Here is an 18,984-nt window from a genome sequence, read left to right on the forward strand (position 1 = left end):
CGTTGACATCTCTCGTCCATCAATCAGCGTCGCTTGTCCACTTCTGTGATTGGTCGTGCGTACGAAGTGCGCCTGCCTCGTGTCTTTCTGGTAAGTGTAACTAGATTCTAGTAACCAACGCTTCATCAAGCGTTTATGAAGAAAATTTGATTTCAGATTCATCGAATATTAGCGAATTTATCGCAGAATTAATTAGAAAAAGAAAATTGTCATTTACGTGCTTTTTAAGGTTACGCATTAAACGCGACTTATTATAAAATCAGAATGTCTCCTTGTCACGGCAAGGAGACTTTAGAAAGACATGAAAAAATGTACATACTACACTTTTTTATAAACTAGTAATGCGTTCCAAAGAGGATACCGTTATCAATAATCGAGATAGATACATGTGATTGTTATAATGTACAAAATTCTGAAAAGTTTATTTCTTCGATACATCTATTTACATAATATTGCAATTACAAATTTACAATATAATTTTCGATATACCTATTTACATAATATTGCAATTGCAAATTTACAATATAATGTTCGATATACCTATTTACATAATATTGCAATTGTAAATTAACAATTTGGCTAACACATGCTGTATGTTGTTACTTTCAATGTCAATACTCGAACTCGTTATATTAACACAGTCTTATTTAGGCTTTTGTTGTCATATTTGTGTCATATTTTTGGAGTTTGATTTCTAAATCCGTTTCAGATACTGAGTTTACGTAACATTAAGATCGAGCCTCCTGTATTGGGAAGCTTCTTTTGATGGCCACATTTGGAAACTGTGCCCGCCACTCATCGACCTCGACGTTGCTAATGTGTTCGCAGAAACTGAGGTCAATCAACTCCAATTTTTCACAACTTAACAGAATGTCTTGGCACACTTCCGGCGTTATACTCATCGAGCCTAACAAGTCTAACTGTTTCAACTCCTTGCACAACGTTAAATGGCGCAAATCGCGTTCTGTGACTCCTCGAAAAGAACCCAGAAAAATCTTCTCCAGATGCTTGCAGCAGGTAAAAAAGTTGTAGAAACACTCGGTTTGATTAATTACGGTGTTACTGCTACAGAAAAGATATGTATATGTGTGTATGTGTGAGCACACATCAAGTTCAATACAGTTATGCGTATTATAAAACAAACTGTGATACATACCACCAGCTGAAATCTACTTCCCGCAAATTCCTGCAAGCAGTGAGAGCATTGATACCCTGTGACGAGAGATTTAACGCTTTCCAAAAATCTACGCTCTCCAAACCTAGACACGAACTGCCTAATTCTCTTGCAATCTCGTCCGCGTCTAGGCGCTCCGATACGCCCGCTACGTTCAAGTGACGCATTCGTGGATTGCTGTGTAATATTCTGCACACGTCTGCAGTTTCTATAGAGGTCTTGTAAAGATCCAAGATCTCGAGGCACCGGAGCTGCTGCAGATGCTGGAATCCATACCTTACGTTTTGACAAAAACGCAAGCACAATTCTACAACGTGTACAAAATATATATAAACATGTCTTTTTATTGTATCTCATTTATTTATGAGCCCATTGCATATTATGTACGTACCTTTCAAGTCTTTACATGTCACCGATATCACATAGATAACGTCATCGTCGACCATTTCACAGCAGTTTAGTCGTAAATGTGTAAGAGGAGCGCCATATTGATAGAAGAAACGTATCAAGTTATCAGGTATTAGCATACCATAACTGCCACACCATGATAAATCCAATTGTTGTAGATATTTAAATCTAGGCATCAGGGAGTGCAACACATCCTCGTCGAAGGAGTGCCAGTACGGCTTCAAGTTTAAACGCTTGTAGAGCAGAGGGTCTTGCGCTAAATTATTAAAGTGTCTGTTTACACTGCGCAGACGACACAACGACTTCAAATCTAAATATCCCAGTATTTTCAGTACCGTCTCATTCTGCAGGTAAAATTTCGAGTTAGACAAAATGTTAGACAGTGAACATTATTAATCGCGAGGAATAAATCTCTCAAGATACTTTACAGCGAGCACCGAAAAAGCGTCATTTATCGGTAATTCCTGAGGTTCAGCCGGAGGAACGTTCATCTTCTCTACGAATTCCGACAAATCTCCCTCTAGGAATCTTTGCATATTGTCATATCCCTCGTCGAGTGGCGGTACATTATGGTAAAACTGTATCAATTCAGATTCTTCTACCAACTTGCTTTTTTGACAAATCTCGACTATTTCCCTGTAAATGTAATGTAAACATTATTTAATACTATTGAAGAAATGCCATTTTAGCATGTTAGTTATCGTCATACCTTGCAAACATAGCACAGTGGTCTTGCAATGAGGTTTTGAGACGATACACGTCTAATTGTAACATATTATGATTTGTATGATTTGGAGTTAAATTATAAATATCTTCTTCATTGGGATAGTCGGGATTCATACTTTCCAATAATTTAGATAAGCTTTGTTTGAATCTCGGACTTTTAGGGAGAACCAATTCAAATGTACCAAAGAGCAAAACAGCATCAAATTCTGTGTAGTAGTCTAGCTGGCTATGATTAAATTCCAATCTTATCGTATTCGTTTTAAAGTTGCACGGTTCTAAGGGCGGAGAAAATAACCGAGCTTGTGGAGGCACGATCTGAGGTGGTCCGCTCCATAACTGAAACCATTGATTGTCAGGATTCTTTGCCCAGATGCGAACCACACTTCCAGGGTTATATATTTCATATATAGAGATTCTCAGTGGATATACTGATTCATGAAACCTGATAACTTTAAGAATTATGGATGAAAAAATTTAGGTATAATATTTTTGGTGAGTAAAATTCTCATAATTGTGTCACTTATTATTTCAAATATTATATACCAATATAATCATGACTGACGACATCTGGATTATTCTGCGGCATGTAATCAATGGATCTCGAGGGTGCTTTGTCCCACCATTGTCCATAGGTTCTCTAGATATCAAAAAGTCGAAATATTGAAAAATAAATTTGACAAGTATCGCCATAAGTCTGTGATTTCATTCAGAAAAGCATTGATTCTCCATTGTTTTTGTAATGCAAAAGAAAGCCAAGTTGAAACCAAGCACAAATCAGAGCACAGAGTTGAACTTACCATAACATAGGCGTGTGGGAAATCTCCGTAGTCTGGAAATTTACTGGGTATTCCAGTTATGTTGTTAACAGTATAAGAAATGCTGTTACTATCACCATATTCCGAACTGAAGTCATCAACTTTTTGAACAAATTGAGCGACAAAGGTGACATAATTCTCGTTGTTCATTTGTAGCCTTTCAGAATAATGCACCATGGTAACGTAGTTTATCTATCTATCTATTTGTGAGATGTCAAAGATAATAAAAATTGCGTTCCTAATGACAATAAAATTGCGTTAAAATATTGCCTAGTACTAACAGCTATTGTCAATCACACAGCAATTTCAGCTGACTCAAGTTACGGAAGACGCAACGGCACCGTTGAAGGGCGACAAATCGTGCAAACAAACATGATGACTTTCATTGTCAAAGTCGAACATCGCAAACATTCTTTCCCTGATATTTACAGCGAGGTTAGGAGCCAACAGACTCGGCCAGTCACAGATGCGCCGGACTCGATTGGACCATTCGACTCGAATCAGCTCGATCAAGGAGACCTCGCACGGTCAAAGTGCAAATTGCGGATTCAGGGCTGCCAAACGATGCCTTACTTCAGATGAGAAGACATAATGCGGCCTGGTGTAGCTCTTCACCCGAAGGTCCGCTAGTAAACATAATTTCGAGCACCGACAAGGCTCGCATCCTAGGAGGGATATATAAATTAATCGTAGCATTATTAGGTGTATATAATTAGGCTTACACAATGGTAAGTTGTCAACTCGTAAGCGTATATTCGGCTGGCAAATGTAGTGTCCCGAGTCAGCTAACCTTCAAACTCTGTCTCGACGTTTTTCTCTGCAGGATGTATTTTTAATGATCAGGCGAAAGAAAATGACGATTTTTACTGACGCAAAGGATGACACCACAGTTCTCGAGCTGAAAAAGATGATCGAAGGTGAGGCGCAAGTTGATGAGGTTTCGATCGTGTGAGAACGCAAAATGACGACTCGTGTCTCTCAACATGTCGCTCAGCGGGATTGCAATTGAATGATTACTACCTTAATAAATTGCCCCTAACGTCAGGATTACGTTGTAGGTATATTAAAAATAGCACCGGCGAATCAACAGTTGTTTAACAAGGAAAATGTCCAGATGTCCGATAACAAGACTCTCCAAGATTATGGATTGACATCGTCAACCGCGAAGGCGCAGTGTCCCGCATTAGTGGGCTTGGCTCTGCGCCAACATGCAGATTCTCAGTTCGAACCCCTCGAGATGACGCCGTTCTCATTGCCACCTGACTTGCCCGATGTCATGAAGTCTCAAGAGAATAATGGACAGGAGCAATCACCTTGAAACGACGACGCTATACCAGTCGACGATGAACTTTTGTGTCCGTACGCAATTCAGTAATCGTCAGGTCAGCTCTGAATGTGGTAAAAACGGAGCGGGATATCCTATGTATCCATGTGCTATGTGAATATTAGGATGTGAATACCATGGTATATCGAATGTGCACTATGCAACCATTAGATACGTACGACTTTATACACGGACATTCAGAGCCACGAAAAATTTTCAATATTTGATTTAATGAGGATGTGCTATGTAGTCACGCGATCTTCTGTTTTCATAAGGACACGTGATAAGTACTAATATGTACTTATTATGTTAGAGACTGAGGGTGAGAGAATAATAAATCTAACGGATCCTTGCTCACTTTTATGTCGCGCATCTAAACCAAATTTATACAGCTATGAAGCATAAGCGTTTTGTTATCGTCAGAATGCGAATAAATACCTCAGCTTACACTTATTTTATCATGTGTTTTAGTTTAAATGTTATTTTAAAGTACATTTTAATCTCTCCGAACTAGATGTCATTTCTTTATCTGCTTGCTTTCGATCACCGCACGTGTGCCCTCCCATAACGGTCTTACTAAATAATTCAATTGAATTCAACTTTGTAAAGAATGCATACTAGAATTTTTTACTCGATATGCAAGATAAGTGTATTTAAACGAAAAAAGTTAACATATATGCAGTTGTGCAAAGTAAATTTGGAAGAAAAAAAAAGAAAGTGTGTGATAAATTATGAGTAGTGTATATATATATAACCATCATCCTCATTATGTTTTTCTACAACAATATCATATAAGGCACGTAAGGATTCAGGCTAGTATACATGATATAATCATTGTAAATGTAAAATACACTGCCTTAAATAATGATCTTTTTAGTTTTGTAACATTATATGCCTTATTAGTTATTATCTAATTTATGTTATTTCATAATTACTGGCAGCATTATCATTACGTTTACGTAAGCTGTGTAATAATATAAATGATGTTCTATACGGCAACACAGGAAATATATATTGTACATTAATGCTGCATTCTTATTTAATGTACAGAAGAATGCTCCTGCATCTCTTTGTTTGTATTATTTATCAAAATTTTCTTCACAGGAATCTTATGCTGATCTAGTTGTATCAAAGATACTAGTGAAATTATCATTAAATGTTTGAATTTTTATTTGCATGCATTTCCATTATAAAATCTGTGTAAATATGTCTTTTGCTTGGTACATAGTGACCACCGTCGTGTCGCATCTCTTTCTTGTTATGAAAAAGACAACTTATTTGCTCCGCCATTACTATAATAAATAATAGCTGAGTTAATATATAGCTGAATATACATTATTTAACACCATAATTATATCAATCGTGATAATGAAATTATGATCTTGTACCTGTTGGGATCACTTGATCATTCGTTCCATAAACGTGTAAAGAAGGTATATCTATTTCTTCGTTATAATACTCTGCGTGAGGCGCGCACAATGACTTAAATCCAGATATCATAACAGCAAAGTTGAATTCAATTTGTAATTCTGCAAAAAGAAATGAACAATTACATATATATTTTTATTAGGAGTGTGATTTAGTTTTGAGGGTTTTGCAACAGATGGCTGTAGTGTTAGTTTGTTCCAATAGCTGTTTCCGATAACTGTTGTTTCTTACAGTATTGACATTATTCATGACATTTAGTAGCATTATAGCAATAGATGCAATAACAGTCGTGTTTATATCATCGTAAAAATGCAACTTCCGAAACAGCATTTTCGACATGCGTTGCTTTTGTTTTTTAATCAAAAGAAAACTGCGGCTGAGGGTTATAGAATTCTTGTGGAAACTTATGGTGATTTTGCCCCATCAATTAAGACGTGTGAATACTGGTTTAGACGCTTTAAAAGTGGTGATACCGATGTGAAGGACAAAGAACGCTCGGGACAACCAAGAAAGCTTGAAAATGCAGATTTGCAAGCATTATTGCACGAAAATCCAACACAATCCACTTCAGAACTTGCCAGAGCATTAAATGTTGATCGTACAACAGGTACCAAACATTTACATGAAATGGGAAAAATTCAGAAAGAAGGGAAATGGGTTCCACATCAATTATCAGAAAGTGCCATTGCGAACCGGTTGAACATTTGCATTTCGTTGATCGCCAGGCAAAAAAAGAAGAGTCTTTTGTCTCGGATTGTTACTGGGGATGAAAAGTGGATCTATTTTGATAATCCGAAACGCAGAAAATCATGGGTGGATCCAGGCGAACCATCAACATCCACTCCGAGACGCAATATTCACGGTTGAAAAGTAATGCTCTGTATTTGGTGGGATGAAGAAGGTATAGGCTGTTAAATCCGCATGAGACTGTCACGGCTGATCGTTATCGACACCAATTGTACAAGTTGAAGCAAGCATTGGACCAAAAACGACCAGCAATTGCGAGTAAACGACGGAAAGTGATTCTTCTTCGTGACAACGCTCGACCTGACGTTGCGTTATCAGTGAAACAAACACTATTAGAGCTTGAATGGCAAGTCTTCTCCAGACATTGCTCCATGCGATTATTATTTGTTCCGGTCGATGCAACACGCTTTAGAGGATACACACTTTCATAATTTCGAAGAAGTGCGAGAATCGTCGACGAATGGATCGACTGAAAAGAAGAGTGATTTTATCGTGGTGGAATCCATCTCTTGCCAGAAAGATGGGAAAAAGTTATAGAAAACGAAGGAAAATATTTTGATTAAGGTATTCATTCATTATCATATTTAAATACATGCGTTTTTGAGCAAAAAAACCCTCAAAACTAAATCACACCCCTAATACATATATTTACTAGGTATACACATATAATTTTGGTGACTTACTTTTCTTCTGTCTCATAGCACATAGTATACTGACAAAGGCAGCTCCTTGCGAGAAACCTAGTATGCCGTCGAAGGGACCCTGTTCCACGAATGTCTTTTCTATCAAAGCTACACTATCGTTGAATCCTACACATAATTCGCTGGGCACCGTAGCCTTGAACACACGATCTTCTGTATTAAACCACCATCCATATCCTGTTTCTGACATGGAATTCATATACAGAAGTATTTTTTATTTATCCTGTACACACATAACGCCATCTTATTTTCGTATCACAATGAGCCTAAATTCGCTGAATGGTTGAACGATGATTTGGTTATCCTCTTTTTTTTTTTTTAATAATAACATACCTTTTTCAGTTGCATCCTCTTCACTCTCATTAGTCTCGTTTATGGGTGGGACATTGTGCGGTGCTCTTATGAATGTAAATTCTATCTCCTTTTTAAATCCTTTTCTCAGCGCCCCTAACTTGCCACTGAAGAGTACGTCCGACTGCCTGTATCCGTGAAGCGCCAGTATCTAAAACGCGCAAATCTTGTTATTTATACATTTTCAACACAATCGACGCGTCGATAAGTGTTTACCCGTAATTTCGACTTTGTACTCATTTTTATTTAGTTTTTATTTAAAGTCAACGATTGGTATATATATCAGTATGTGTACAAACGAAGAGGTTAGCGTATACAAAGGTTTATTATACTCGCGCACGCGCATAATCACAAGCTGTCATAATTGCAAGCACGCTTTACGCAAGAGAGCAATTTATAATAAAATACTTTTTTAGCAGCCCCAAATTATTTATTAATATCAATAAGATAATTAATACTAATCAAGAAAAATGTAGAATCAGTATACTCCGTAACAGAACATCAAGCTTATGAATATTTATCTCGAAAGTTTTTGTTCAGAAATGATGGGGGTGGATCTCAAAAAATAAAAAATATATTTCCATATCTTCACTGTACTATCTCGCACGATGAGAATAGCCGGCAAACAAATCTGTGTATTTAAAGTTTAAATAGATATTTAAACTTTGAAGTAGATCGTTTCAGAAAATTACAATTATCCCTTGTAATTAGAGAGCATTATAATTTAAAGTTCGCTAAGATCTACTGCTTCAACTTGCGTATTAAGATTCTTAATATTTTCTTTGCTATCCGAGAGTTTTGATTTCGGTTCTCTGGGAATATCCAGTTTTGACCACGAACCAGCTTCAGCCTTTCTCAATTTAATTTCTACTTTAGTTGGCAGCATATTGACACTACTCTTCTCGACATTGACAATCTGAAAGAGCAAATGCATACATTTGATATACATATCAATGTATATTAATTTTAATAACTTAATAATTTTAATTTTAATAATAACAGTTATTAAAAGTAAGATACATACTCCACTCAGCTCTACATCGAGATTGTACGTTGAATTTTCCTCTATGAAGAATAAGTCCACGGTCAGATGAACAGGATTTAGTTTTATGATGGACTGACTAGGCAGATACTTCTTCGCATATATAGAAACGAACACATAAGTTACAGTTTGATGCCAGTCCATCCTACATTGGATCTTTTTTCCCATATTCTGAAATAAACGATTTTCATATGAAACATCGAGTCTGAAAAAAAAAATCTAATTTTGTTTATATTTATCTTGAGATTTTACCTTGGAAATCCAGACATGTTTGCCTTGCGTACAGCCCCGTTGATCCAAAAATGTAGAAAACTCCGTCGTTTTCTTCTGACAACAGGACCAGTATTTCAATCCTTCGTGGAAGATGGGCATTCCAGGGTGATAATTACAAACTTCCTCATCGGAAGCGGCAGATGCATAAGTACCCTTACAGGAATTATTTTTACAACTTTGTCCGACTTGTACTTTGCCCTCTACCGGTTTGTCAGGTTTTAAAGCTGTCAGCCCTTTAATTTGTTCTAGCAAGGCAGGAGATATCACTGGCGACAGTATCAATTGAGTGGTGTCAAAGGATGGTCTTTCCAAAGAAATTCCATTATTCAGAGGCTTAGAAGTAACTTCTATGACTTTATCAGCTTGGGATTTGTCGACAGGTGGTTTCTCTGGTTCCAGTGGTTTCTCGTTCGAATGCTTCGCCTTGGTGCAACCCTTGATGTTCAAGAATTCAGTAAAATCTGTACATTTCTTGTTGCAACATGACCATCCCTTGTATGCGTCATGGAACACTGGATGTCCAGGGTGGTGAACACAATCATCTGCAAAAGAATCATGAAAAGGTTGCATATTATCTCGTTAATTATTCAAGTTGACAAATAATTACACACATTAAAATAATTACACTTAAAAATCGGTGAATCTTACCATCCTTATTGTCATTCGGATCAAACTTTTTCCCGCAACCGCGATGATAACAATGCAACAAATTTGCCTCCTGTGCCATCTCGAGTATCTCGCAATTGACTTACGTGTCTTGTCAAATTCTTGGTCGAGAAAGCTGTCAATTGCAGCTGACAAGTGAGAGATGTTCTTTCTCGTTCTTTCTCTTTCTGACAGCCTTTGACTCGTCCTCGGCAAAGTTCTAACCAATTGCAGCAAATTCTAGCACGTTCCAAGCTTCCGAATTTCGATATTAGAGATAACGAGAAACATCGAATCGATCGTCCCGCGATACAACCACGGATAAACTACATAGGTATCTATGAAAGAAGCGGGCAACTGATTGGCCACTGTGTGAACCATACGTTATTCCCTAGCATGATCGCCTAGTTATTACTAGTTATAGTGTTTTACGTGTTCACGATTGAAGGGTCTTTCTTTATGCGATTATCGCTTCATGAAAGCTCTACCATATGAAACGTTGCAGGTGGCAATAGGTTCAATTTAAAAGGAAACCGTCGGATCCATTTAAATCCATTGTTCGCTTGCTGTCAGTTGTTATTCAGCATTTGTACGAATTGTGTGGTGCTTCTCGGTGTGCCTGTATTTTGATTCCAAACTATGTCAAAGAGGAACACAAAGGATGCAAACTCGAGGTATGTAAATAAGATAAAAGCGAATCTATATTATATTTGTATTTATCTTTTTGCTGATAAAAAGCATGTAATACTGATGATAGAATTTTAATAGTGATTAATTCAATTTTGTAGAAACACAAAGAACATAGCTACAGAGACTATGGATTCAGATAATTTAGAAATTGCCAAGTTGCAAGAGCAAGTAAGACAATTGCAACTTGAAAATAATGTTTTGAGGCAAAATCTAAAAGAACTTGAGAAGAAAGTACCTGGCAATATGTCACAGCTGAAATTATCTAAATCACCTAATATTGAAAAATCTGGTTGCGCTTGCAAAAGAAATTGTTCGTCGAAGATGTGCGGGTGTGTGAAGAAGGAGAATAAATGCAATTCATCATGCAAATGTAATAACACAATGTGTCAAAATCAGGTAATGTTCTTGTAGTTTTATATCTTCATCTTTTCTTATGTACAGCATATTCAAAACATTTTATCGATGATTTATAGGAAATGAAACACAGTGAGACGAATAAGGAAAATGTCGACAAAAATGATATGAGAACTCCTAAGAAGCAAATTAAAAAAACAAGAAAGAAGGAAGCTCTTGAAGAAATCCGAACTATCAAGTCACTTACTCCAGACAGTTCACTTAACTCAGAAGGATGCAAAACTTCCAAGGTAATTTAGATGAGTACCATCTACCTTAGTCTTCAATTCTTGATTCTATATTCTATAAAAAACCTTGAAGGAACACATTTGGGCGTAAAAATAATGAAACAATTATATGACGTATAAAATAATTTACGTTTTGTTTTTTGAATATATATAGGTAACCTTTGATCCAATGAAGCCAAGACATCAATTGTCACGGACACCTCCAAATAAAACGATTGCAAATAAAATAATAAAGGATGATAATCTGCAGGATGCAATTTTTCAATCTCGGTCCCAACTACATTATGAGCCAATTGAAGAAACAAAAATTCTCGCACCATCTCCCACCACTCAAGGTATATTATTGTTTCCAAAAGAATAAGAGACTAAGGAGATTGAGGAAAGAATGAACTCTTTTTATTGGTATTTTTCGAGTTATTATAATTATTTTTCGAATAATTTGTATGTTTTATTTTTTGTAGTTCAAGAAGAGGCCGTTGACTGGGAACAACATACTGCGCAACTAATACGTTGCAAAAAATGCGAAAGAACTTTCACGCCAGATCGAATCCAGAAACACGAAGCTTGTTGTAAAAAGATCTAATACTGGAAAAAAATCGAATTTATTGGTATAATAAAAGAATGAATAAACATACGAGAAATGTCTATATAATATAAATAGCTGTATAGTCCTAAAGAAATAATTTTACATATGTAAATTAGTATTTTGTGTTATAATAAATACTGTAAAATATCGACGAACGATAATGTCAGCATTCTTTTATCCTGCGAGTTGTTTGAAAGTACAAATTTATCCAGATGGACGATCTTCGATCTATCTTACCCATGACTATTGCGAAGGTACCATCTTTGTTTTCGTTCAATTCAAATCAAATCGAATACGTGATGCAAAGTGAAATGGAACGGCTGAGGGATGTCCTGCAACCGCACATCGGAGCCAGTGAAATTAAATTGTCGTACGTCAACGAATTGTTTCCCGATCTCAAGGATAAACCGTACATCGTTCTTCACAAAAATGTGAGTGAGAAATAAAGTTCTTTGTCTTTGCGTCCTTGCACGATACGATACAAAGATTCGCTTCAGGTTCGCACTGCACAGCTGCCAAATTACGGAGACAAATGCAGAAGCTTCGACGAGCACTTAACGAGTAACGAACGCATATTTAGACGTAAAAGTTACTTATATATTTTATTCGGAATGCAAATAAAAAGTGTGCGTAAAAATGTTTCTCAGGACATGACGTTAGTGGCTCACCTCTGGAATACTCGTTTGGCATCTGTGAATTTGATGACACGATTGCCATAGCGAAACAAATTTGGCGAAAAGAGGAGGAATCGTATTTGCCACTGAGTAGAACAGATGCCTGGTGTGTACGATCATCAAGATGCCAATTAAAGTATCCCTAATGTAAAATTCATAGAAAGAGTAAATACGAATGAGTGATCAACGATATCTTTCTCAGCAATGCACTAAATTCCTGTCTGGAACATCTTGATAATACTTGGTCCATATTGGCGCTCTGCGATGGCAAGGATTCCAAACGAAGCAGACTTATTGGAGCTGTCGTTTCTGAAGATTGGTTTACCACGTTCGAAGCTGTCTCCATCGGTGCGACGACTCTGGATACGGTCAAAGATGGATGTCGCAGTCTTGTACAGGAGCATCTCAAACGGTCACTTGCGCAGGAATATAATGTATGTAATATTAGATTTGATCGTTTTGACATGATGGTAATTTCTAATTAATAATAATTAATTGCGTTTTAATACATGCAGCTGAAAATATCTATGCTTGGTACTTTCGACTTGTTTGGAACAAAACAAGAAGTTGTCGATTGGGATAAGACCGCTAAGAGTGATTTTGAAGGAAGCGTCAATATTGAAATGCGTTCGAGTAACTTGATGTTAGATCCAAGATTGTCAAAAAATATTTTGGTATGTATAACACATACATGTGAAGTAAGTACATAGAAATTATGTTATATTTATCGTCATCATCATTCACAGATAGCTCAAATAAATGCTGGATGGAAGGGTAGCCCTTTAAAAGACCTGCGAAGCCAATTATTGTTACTGGACCAGTATTTATTAACAATAGATGAATGCAACAAAAATATTGGAATACAAAACCCGATAAAGTTTGCAACACCTTATTTAGAGGTTGACAAGTTTCTTAACAACACTTTTATAATTATTACTTATGCCATAAATTGTGCATACCATGTTGTAGGAAGATAACGCCATAGCTGAAAAATTAAGTCTTCTGTTAAGTGGAGATTACAATTTCGTGAAATCCGTTAACGATGCTCGGAAGATCGATTACATAAACGAGGAGAATACCGAGATCGGTGTAAAACTACTGGAACGTGTCCGTAATGTTTCTTTAAGACACGATGTAGATTTTACCGATCTCTTGTGGGAAGTACTTATAAGTGAGTAATCTTTATATATATATACATACATACACACACAATTTATATTTTACAATTAATGATTTTTTTTTTTATTTTTTTTTTATTGGATAGAAACTTCAGAGTATCCACAAATGATAAGCTACATTGAAGCAGCTCTGAAGGAAATTATTGAGCAAAAGTCCATGCCACAGGTAATCGATGAAAGACATGTTCTTTATCTGATACATTGTATATTCTCAGTGATATAAGTGATATAAAACTAAGTGATTTTTTTACTAAGCGTAATTTGGCGCATTTGTTAGATCAACGATACGAATCCAACGAGATTCGTAAAACGCATCTCCGATCTACGTCATCAAGAAACGATATCTCACTTGCTGGCAGGAACTGTACCGTTAGAACTTGTTGTAGACATGGGATTCGAGAAACTTATCCGAGATTACTTTTATGCTCTCAGAGGGGTACGATTTGTTAATTTGCATGATATTCGACAGAAATTGATCGATGTGTCATCTGGGATTTTTAATACAGAAAACTATAGGTAATATATACATAGAAACGTACATTCCAAATTGAATACTTTAGATTTAAAATTAATTACATTATTGTCTACCTGCAGAAAAAAATTGGTCACGTTAGCACGAATGCATCTCTGTTTGGAATGCATGCTGCTTATCGAAACGCATCTGAAATGCCCGATCGAAAGCCTGCAAAGCTTATTTGCTCTTGTCTACGAACAGTTCGTTTCCGTACAATCTCCGTTACAAGATCACACTGAACTCTGCAGTCGAATATTTACTTTCACGGCGACCCTATCCAATACTGGAGCTAACGAATTAAGTAAGATGTATGTACGACAAGTTCAAGTAATAACAATAGACATCGTAGACGTGGCATTGTCACAAAATTGTAATCACCGATGTTAATAATTCACACGCATTTGTCTTCCAGGGATCCTTCTACATGGAGAGCTTCCCTCTCGTCTCACACTGCTGCAGCGATGTTAACGACTACTACATATTATAGTAAAATGCCTATCTTTCCAACAAATATATATCCTACAGGTAAAGTATTTATAATAATAATAAAAGATCAATCAAGAACGAGAAATGTCTGTGCGGTATAATAACATGAAAGTTTTATTTGTCGTGTCAGACGCGGATGCAAATGTGGAGAAGGAGATAGTTCATGGTATAAGTGCAACATCATCATCGATAAAATTTAAAAAGATGTGAAGTACGAGCGTGTTTGGAAACTGATGCAGCGTTCAAGAAATGAAATAAAGTACGTAGGTGTATGTGAATAAATGGAACATGGTGCCAGATAATTAAAAACATTTAATTAATAATAAAATAAAAATTATAAAAGCATTTTTCAAATACAATTACATGTATTAGATATATATATATATGTATATATATATAAATACAACTACAATTATATGAGTGTTTGTACTCTCAGTCATTGACAATATACACTCGAGCATGCTATTAATTACTTCTCGTGATTGACACAGATTTCTTATTAAATATTATATTAAGTGTGGATTTTTCTGAGGATTATTCTCAATGTACAAAAGTATATATCATATTTAAAATTTCATCGGATTCGAGGTGAATCTCTCTCACAATCGACATTAAAATGAGCTTGTTATACGCGATAGAAACTTTTTACAGGATACATATAATTAATACTACTCAAATTGAATTGTTATTACATTCTACTCTCGTTCAATATACTTTGGCGATTTTCTCGAACAAATGTTATATAAAAGCGGTAGAGCTTCCCTTCCTCGTGTAAGCCACTAAATAAGTGCGCGGCTTTTTTTTTAGGTTACCATAAGTACACAGTACCAACAACGTGTTTCACTGACGAAAAATACAGGCAGAGTGTGTGTGTGTTTAAGGCATTTCTTTTTCTCTTTTTCAAACTTTAATACTGAGATGCATCCACGTCGTCCATTCCGGAGACGCTGGCTTGTTCCAGCACCTCGAGGAGCTTCTGCATTTCCATAGAGTCAGACGAGTTGTCGAGGGTTCTTTCCAGAGCCCGCACATACGACATGCACGTTCGCCCTTCGTGATCGAGATTCTGCGGATTCGCTTTATGCTGCAAGCATCGCAATAACATTATGACGCGACATGTACATGTTATAAAAAAAAAAAAATGAAAAGACGTACCCATATCAAGAGTTGTGCCATTGCCAAGTTTCCTGTCGCGCAAGCCAGATGTAACGGCGTCCTGCGGTCTTCCGTGCTGACTGAGATATTGATGTCCTCGTAATTACACCGCGCCAGGCACAAGGTAAATGCCCTCATGTCTCCTCTGCGTGTTCGAAAGTAATAAGTAAGAACACATGGACCAGAAAATAAATCGTTTGAAATTTCACATCTAAATGATAAATCGTTTGTCTTACCGACAAACGGAATCGATGAGCAATTTTCCTAAAGAGATGTTCGGATTGATCGGCGGTAGAAAGAGTTTGTCCTCGTACTTCCACCTGATCCACTGTTCCTTCTCCTCCCTAGACGAGTCCGAGGTGGGTTTCTGCTTGCCGTTTAAGCAATATTCCCAAATACTGTTGGCAATGTCGTTGCCGAGGGCCAGCATGACGCTTAGGTGACCTGCGCTAAAACCATCGTTACAAAAGATCGTTTAAGTATTGACGAAACGAGGACGGAGAGACAATCGTTTGGTGCGTTTTCGAAAGACGTGCGCAGAATCTTGCATCATACTTACGACCAATCGTCCAGGTCCAATGAACGGACCTTGGATATATGCGAGCCCAAGTTCCTATGGATACCGGAACACTCAATACACATTAGCACGCCCAAATTAAGACTCGCCCAGTCGGGATCTAAAGCGGAAACTCATAATTAATTACAACATTACGTAGCATGATAATACAAAAAAAAAGAATCTCGCTCTCTACTCACTCGGCGCACCGCAGTCGACGCAAGCGTCGTTTCCCGAGACTTTGTTCTTTATGCAGTGCATCTTAAAAGCATCGGTCTCGTTCTTCTTGTCACCGTCGCTGTTCTGCAAACTCGACAGTATCTGCTGCTCTATCGCGGTAATCCAGCTGTCCCTATCTTCGGCGTTATTCGCCTCGAAGTGCCAACTTTTGTTCTCCAACGAGATGATGGAAAATTCGAAACTGTCTTCTGAAAGTGAGTGTTTTTGCAATAAGTACGAAAAATGTAAAACGTTGAAATTACGAGCATACGGGGGACCTTAAGGATGAGTACCTTGCGCGCTGTACGACTTGGAACCTTTCGGCGTTTTGCCAGGTACTTTTACAGTAACATATTGCAAAAGTATTTCTTTGCCGTTGGTGTCATTCATGTAATCCTAGAATATCGCACACATAATTGTATAAAAAGGATAAGATACATGGCGTTTACGTAATAATTAAAGGTAACTACATGTAAACTCGAATGGTACGTTAAACGACCATCTTCCAACAGGGTGACGTATTTCTTCTTCCATTCCTTCAGGGATTTGCTGCTTCGTTTAAACAAATAACCTTGCTTAACTGGTATTTCTCTGCCAACGCCCATTTCGCCGGTGTATTTCTCCTTCTTAGAAGGAGTAAATATATTAGATTTTCTTCTAAATTTTCTGTAAAGGAGGAATCATGAAGTAAATCAGTGCAAAATTACACATCTAACAGTATTGTTAAAAACGAAGAAAATATATTTGAACCTAATAGTAGTCGGCGTTAAGATGGACGATCGTAATTCTCCCTGTTGATTCTGTACATTGTGAAAATTGTCATTTAACAATCCCGAATCGTTTGGCAGAGAACTGTTGTGAATAGAGCGACAATCCTCTTCCTTCTCCGAAGTCTGTCGAGAATTAAAAGATAGCTTACACTTACATTTTTAATTATTTGCTACAAGCATAAGATCGAGTTTGACATACGTTCACTTTCAACGAATTTCTAGTCTCCACCTCCTTGTTATGATGAAGTGGTGCATTATTCTTTGTGGTAACAGGGACCGGAAATTTAATGTCGTTCTCCGTACTGTTTTGACATACGTCGCATGGAAAATTTTTCGTCGATATATTCTGTATAATTTTCTGACACACTGAAATTGCATGATCAGTATGTTATCGAGCCATCTTGGAAAAACATCATGCGATTGATAATATGCATTTCTTTGTTTACACAAGTATCCTTACCGTCCTGAAATACTCTTTCAACATTTAAACCATAAATAGCACATGTTTCGTAGTAGGGACATCTGAGATCACAAGCCAATTTCCGCGGTCTAACGCTTTTGACGACACGAGGATTACTGTCATTGATCGAATCTATAAAATCCAATGTTTTTAAACATAAAAAAATGATAAGCAGAGCAAGAGTAAAACAATTATGCTGAGAGATGTATCGCGCGTGACACACTTGTATGTACGTACCTTGTACACCTACAAGTATTTTTGGTACTTCAGACATATTTCGAAAAGAACACATTCTATTATAAAAACTGCAAACTATAGAGAAACTCTCTTCATTTTCTAGACTGAATACAAGTAGTAAAGCATCTATCCAAGCTGAGAACTGGAATCGATAATGCATGTGTCATCACTTAGCCTGTTTGATGGTACAATACAAAATAATAGAAAACAAACTGGCTTCGTGACATACTTGAGCCTCTGGTACACCACCCTCATCCCTGATCAAGAGGAGGTAACTCTGATCATTGATAAAGACCTCCTTTTTGAAGCGTCCACCTTCTGGCGATTCCTCATGCATAAAAGATCCAGTGAGATACCTGTGAACGAGCGCCGATTTTCCTGAGTCCGAGGAACCAATAATTCCCAAATGCAATTCTGGCACATCTCTTGCCAATGTCCATTCATGGCTGTTAACGAAGGAATCTGAGGAAATATAATTGTGTTATTAAAAATAGTATGAAACTTGAGTGTTAGATATTGATTATTATTAATGAGGCAAGCAATAATAAAGTTTTATTAAATATATGTTTTCATGACATTTTAATAATATCCAATGTTGATGACTATTACTACATCCGCAAACAAAATTTTTCCACATAGATATATGTATCACTTTTGTGTGAATATATTACAATTGTAGCAGATACCTATCACCAAAAGACTCGTGAAATAATAGAGTACCTTCTATCGCCACGACATGTTCCCGAATTTGCTTAGCGATATGCGCGTCGGGCACGAGCTCTATTAGATCGTAAATGGCATATATCGACGGGTGAACGCTCTCAAAACGCTGTATCTCCTGTCTGATAGCGAGGGAATGATCGTGCCCGCTCTGGCCAGTTGTCATTTTCACGACGTCCGTTTTTTTCAGATAACGATCTAGCACATTAATCCCACAGCTCCTTGGTGCATCGCACGTACATCGTTGCGAGCAAGTAAAGGTTCTCGTAAAGTTTTCCGATAAAGATGTTGCTTGTCACATAACATATGTCAATCTTGAATATTTATAAACATTATCGATAGAGATGCTCCACGAAATTGGTTAGTTGGGGACACATTCACGGTCGAAGTGTAATGCGCAGTTTTCATGGACGTAGATGGGCCGCAGGCATATGACGCGATGCTAGGGAATAACTAGGCATACT

General features: G+C 37.1%; 7 protein-coding genes across 8 annotated transcripts; 3 read left to right on the forward strand and 4 right to left on the reverse strand.

The window, feature by feature from the left end:
• Positions 1-392: 392 nt before the first annotated feature.
• LOC105287651 (F-box/LRR-repeat protein 4) lies at positions 393-3,575 on the reverse strand. Its single transcript, XM_026969657.1, has 7 exons — positions 3,106-3,575; positions 2,852-2,945; positions 2,292-2,757; positions 2,011-2,218; positions 1,566-1,926; positions 1,157-1,481; positions 393-1,065 (listed from the first exon to the last, which is right to left on the reverse strand). Exons 1-7 carry the CDS (start codon positions 3,298-3,300, stop codon positions 729-731), a joined length of 1,986 nt encoding a protein of 661 aa, XP_026825458.1. The 5' UTR covers positions 3,301-3,575; the 3' UTR covers positions 393-728.
• A 120-nt stretch (positions 3,576-3,695) lies between these two features.
• LOC105287652 (elongin-B) lies at positions 3,696-5,150 on the forward strand. Its single transcript, XM_011353319.3, has 3 exons — positions 3,696-3,851; positions 3,947-4,040; positions 4,182-5,150. Exons 1-3 carry the CDS (start codon positions 3,849-3,851, stop codon positions 4,439-4,441), a joined length of 357 nt encoding a protein of 118 aa, XP_011351621.1. The 5' UTR covers positions 3,696-3,848; the 3' UTR covers positions 4,442-5,150.
• A 443-nt stretch (positions 5,151-5,593) lies between these two features.
• On the reverse strand, positions 5,594-7,542 carry LOC105287647 (esterase OVCA2). Its single transcript, XM_026969658.1, has 3 exons — positions 7,306-7,542; positions 5,836-5,976; positions 5,594-5,739 (listed from the first exon to the last, which is right to left on the reverse strand). The coding sequence occupies exons 1-3, from the start codon at positions 7,520-7,522 to the stop codon at positions 5,600-5,602; spliced, it is 498 nt and encodes a 165-aa protein (XP_026825459.1). The 5' UTR covers positions 7,523-7,542; the 3' UTR covers positions 5,594-5,599.
• A 113-nt stretch (positions 7,543-7,655) lies between these two features.
• Positions 7,656-9,860, reverse strand: LOC105287648 (cysteine and histidine-rich domain-containing protein). Its single transcript, XM_011353313.3, has 5 exons — positions 9,638-9,860; positions 8,969-9,531; positions 8,699-8,887; positions 8,433-8,590; positions 7,656-7,825 (listed from the first exon to the last, which is right to left on the reverse strand). The coding sequence occupies exons 1-5, from the start codon at positions 9,714-9,716 to the stop codon at positions 7,771-7,773; spliced, it is 1,044 nt and encodes a 347-aa protein (XP_011351615.2). The 5' UTR covers positions 9,717-9,860; the 3' UTR covers positions 7,656-7,770.
• Positions 9,861-10,033: 173 nt separating this feature from the next.
• Positions 10,034-11,599, forward strand: LOC105287649. Its single transcript, XM_011353314.1, has 5 exons — positions 10,034-10,308; positions 10,423-10,720; positions 10,798-10,968; positions 11,120-11,300; positions 11,427-11,599. Exons 1-5 carry the CDS (start codon positions 10,274-10,276, stop codon positions 11,546-11,548), a joined length of 807 nt encoding a protein of 268 aa, XP_011351616.1. The 5' UTR covers positions 10,034-10,273; the 3' UTR covers positions 11,549-11,599.
• Positions 11,600-11,636: 37 nt separating this feature from the next.
• Positions 11,637-15,213, forward strand: LOC105287644 (protein zwilch homolog). Its single transcript, XM_011353306.3, has 12 exons — positions 11,637-11,982; positions 12,049-12,112; positions 12,199-12,331; positions 12,428-12,659; positions 12,741-12,899; positions 12,972-13,124; positions 13,195-13,396; positions 13,490-13,569; positions 13,681-13,919; positions 13,998-14,225; positions 14,330-14,442; positions 14,534-15,213. The coding sequence occupies exons 1-12, from the start codon at positions 11,764-11,766 to the stop codon at positions 14,611-14,613; spliced, it is 1,902 nt and encodes a 633-aa protein (XP_011351608.1). The 5' UTR covers positions 11,637-11,763; the 3' UTR covers positions 14,614-15,213.
• On the reverse strand, positions 15,131-18,686 carry LOC105287646 (centaurin-gamma-1A). 2 transcript variants are annotated; one of them, XM_011353310.3, is made up of 13 exons: positions 18,521-18,686; positions 18,030-18,262; positions 17,801-17,942; positions 17,564-17,695; positions 17,303-17,469; positions 17,084-17,226; positions 16,804-16,999; positions 16,627-16,729; positions 16,315-16,539; positions 16,118-16,235; positions 15,795-16,007; positions 15,559-15,703; positions 15,131-15,487 (listed from the first exon to the last, which is right to left on the reverse strand). In XM_011353310.3, exons 1-13 carry the CDS (start codon positions 18,684-18,686, stop codon positions 15,311-15,313), a joined length of 2,160 nt encoding a protein of 719 aa, XP_011351612.1. In that variant the 3' UTR covers positions 15,131-15,310. The 2 variants fall into 2 exon arrangements, with proteins under 2 accessions (XP_011351612.1, XP_011351610.1); XM_011353308.3 differs by having other exon boundaries at positions 16,315-16,542.
• Between the last annotated feature and the right edge of the window lie 298 nt (positions 18,687-18,984).

The sequence above is a fragment of the Ooceraea biroi genome, chromosome 5, assembly GCF_003672135.1.
Source record: "Ooceraea biroi isolate clonal line C1 chromosome 5, Obir_v5.4, whole genome shotgun sequence".
Lineage (NCBI taxonomy): Eukaryota > Metazoa > Arthropoda > Insecta > Hymenoptera > Formicidae > Ooceraea > Ooceraea biroi.

Coding starts and splice junctions, on each gene's coding strand:
- LOC105287651 (XM_026969657.1), bottom strand. CDS start 3,300: ATGGTGCATTATTCTGAAAGGCTACAAATGAACAACGAGAATTATGTC. Junction 2,946..3,105: donor TCCCACACGCCTATGTTATG/GTAAGTTCAACT, acceptor TTTGATATCTAG/AGAACCTATGGACAATGGTG. Junction 1,482..1,565: donor GACATGTAAAGACTTGAAAG/GTACGTACATAA, acceptor TACACGTTGTAG/AATTGTGCTTGCGTTTTTGT.
- LOC105287652 (XM_011353319.3), top strand. Junction 4,041..4,181: donor GCTGAAAAAGATGATCGAAG/GTGAGGCGCAAG, acceptor ATTACGTTGTAG/GTATATTAAAAATAGCACCG.
- LOC105287647 (XM_026969658.1), bottom strand. CDS start 7,522: ATGAATTCCATGTCAGAAACAGGATATGGATGGTGGTTTAATACAGAA. Junction 5,977..7,305: donor TGCTATGAGACAGAAGAAAA/GTAAGTCACCAA, acceptor TTCTTTTTGCAG/AATTACAAATTGAATTCAAC. Junction 5,740..5,835: donor TGATCAAGTGATCCCAACAG/GTACAAGATCAT, acceptor TATTTATTATAG/TAATGGCGGAGCAAATAAGT.
- LOC105287648 (XM_011353313.3), bottom strand. CDS start 9,716: ATGGCACAGGAGGCAAATTTGTTGCATTGTTATCATCGCGGTTGCGGG. Junction 9,532..9,637: donor TCCGAATGACAATAAGGATG/GTAAGATTCACC, acceptor ATTCTTTTGCAG/ATGATTGTGTTCACCACCCT. Junction 7,826..8,432: donor AATATTAAGAATCTTAATAC/GCAAGTTGAAGC, acceptor TGCGCGTTTTAG/ATACTGGCGCTTCACGGATA.
- LOC105287649 (XM_011353314.1), top strand. CDS start 10,274: ATGTCAAAGAGGAACACAAAGGATGCAAACTCGAG. Junction 10,721..10,797: donor ACACAATGTGTCAAAATCAG/GTAATGTTCTTG, acceptor GATGATTTATAG/GAAATGAAACACAGTGAGAC. Junction 10,969..11,119: donor AAGGATGCAAAACTTCCAAG/GTAATTTAGATG, acceptor GAATATATATAG/GTAACCTTTGATCCAATGAA.
- LOC105287644 (XM_011353306.3), top strand. CDS start 11,764: ATGGACGATCTTCGATCTATCTTACCCATGACTATTGCGAAGGTACCA. Junction 12,113..12,198: donor CTTCGACGAGCACTTAACGA/GTAACGAACGCA, acceptor AATGTTTCTCAG/GACATGACGTTAGTGGCTCA. Junction 12,900..12,971: donor GATTGTCAAAAAATATTTTG/GTATGTATAACA, acceptor CATCATTCACAG/ATAGCTCAAATAAATGCTGG.
- LOC105287646 (XM_011353308.3), bottom strand. CDS start 18,686: ATGACAACTGGCCAGAGCGGGCACGATCATTCCCTCGCTATCAGACAG. Junction 17,696..17,800: donor AATACTTGTAGGTGTACAAG/GTACGTACATAC, acceptor TGGATTTTATAG/ATTCGATCAATGACAGTAAT. Junction 16,008..16,117: donor TTGGACCTGGACGATTGGTC/GTAAGTATGATG, acceptor CGATGGTTTTAG/CGCAGGTCACCTAAGCGTCA.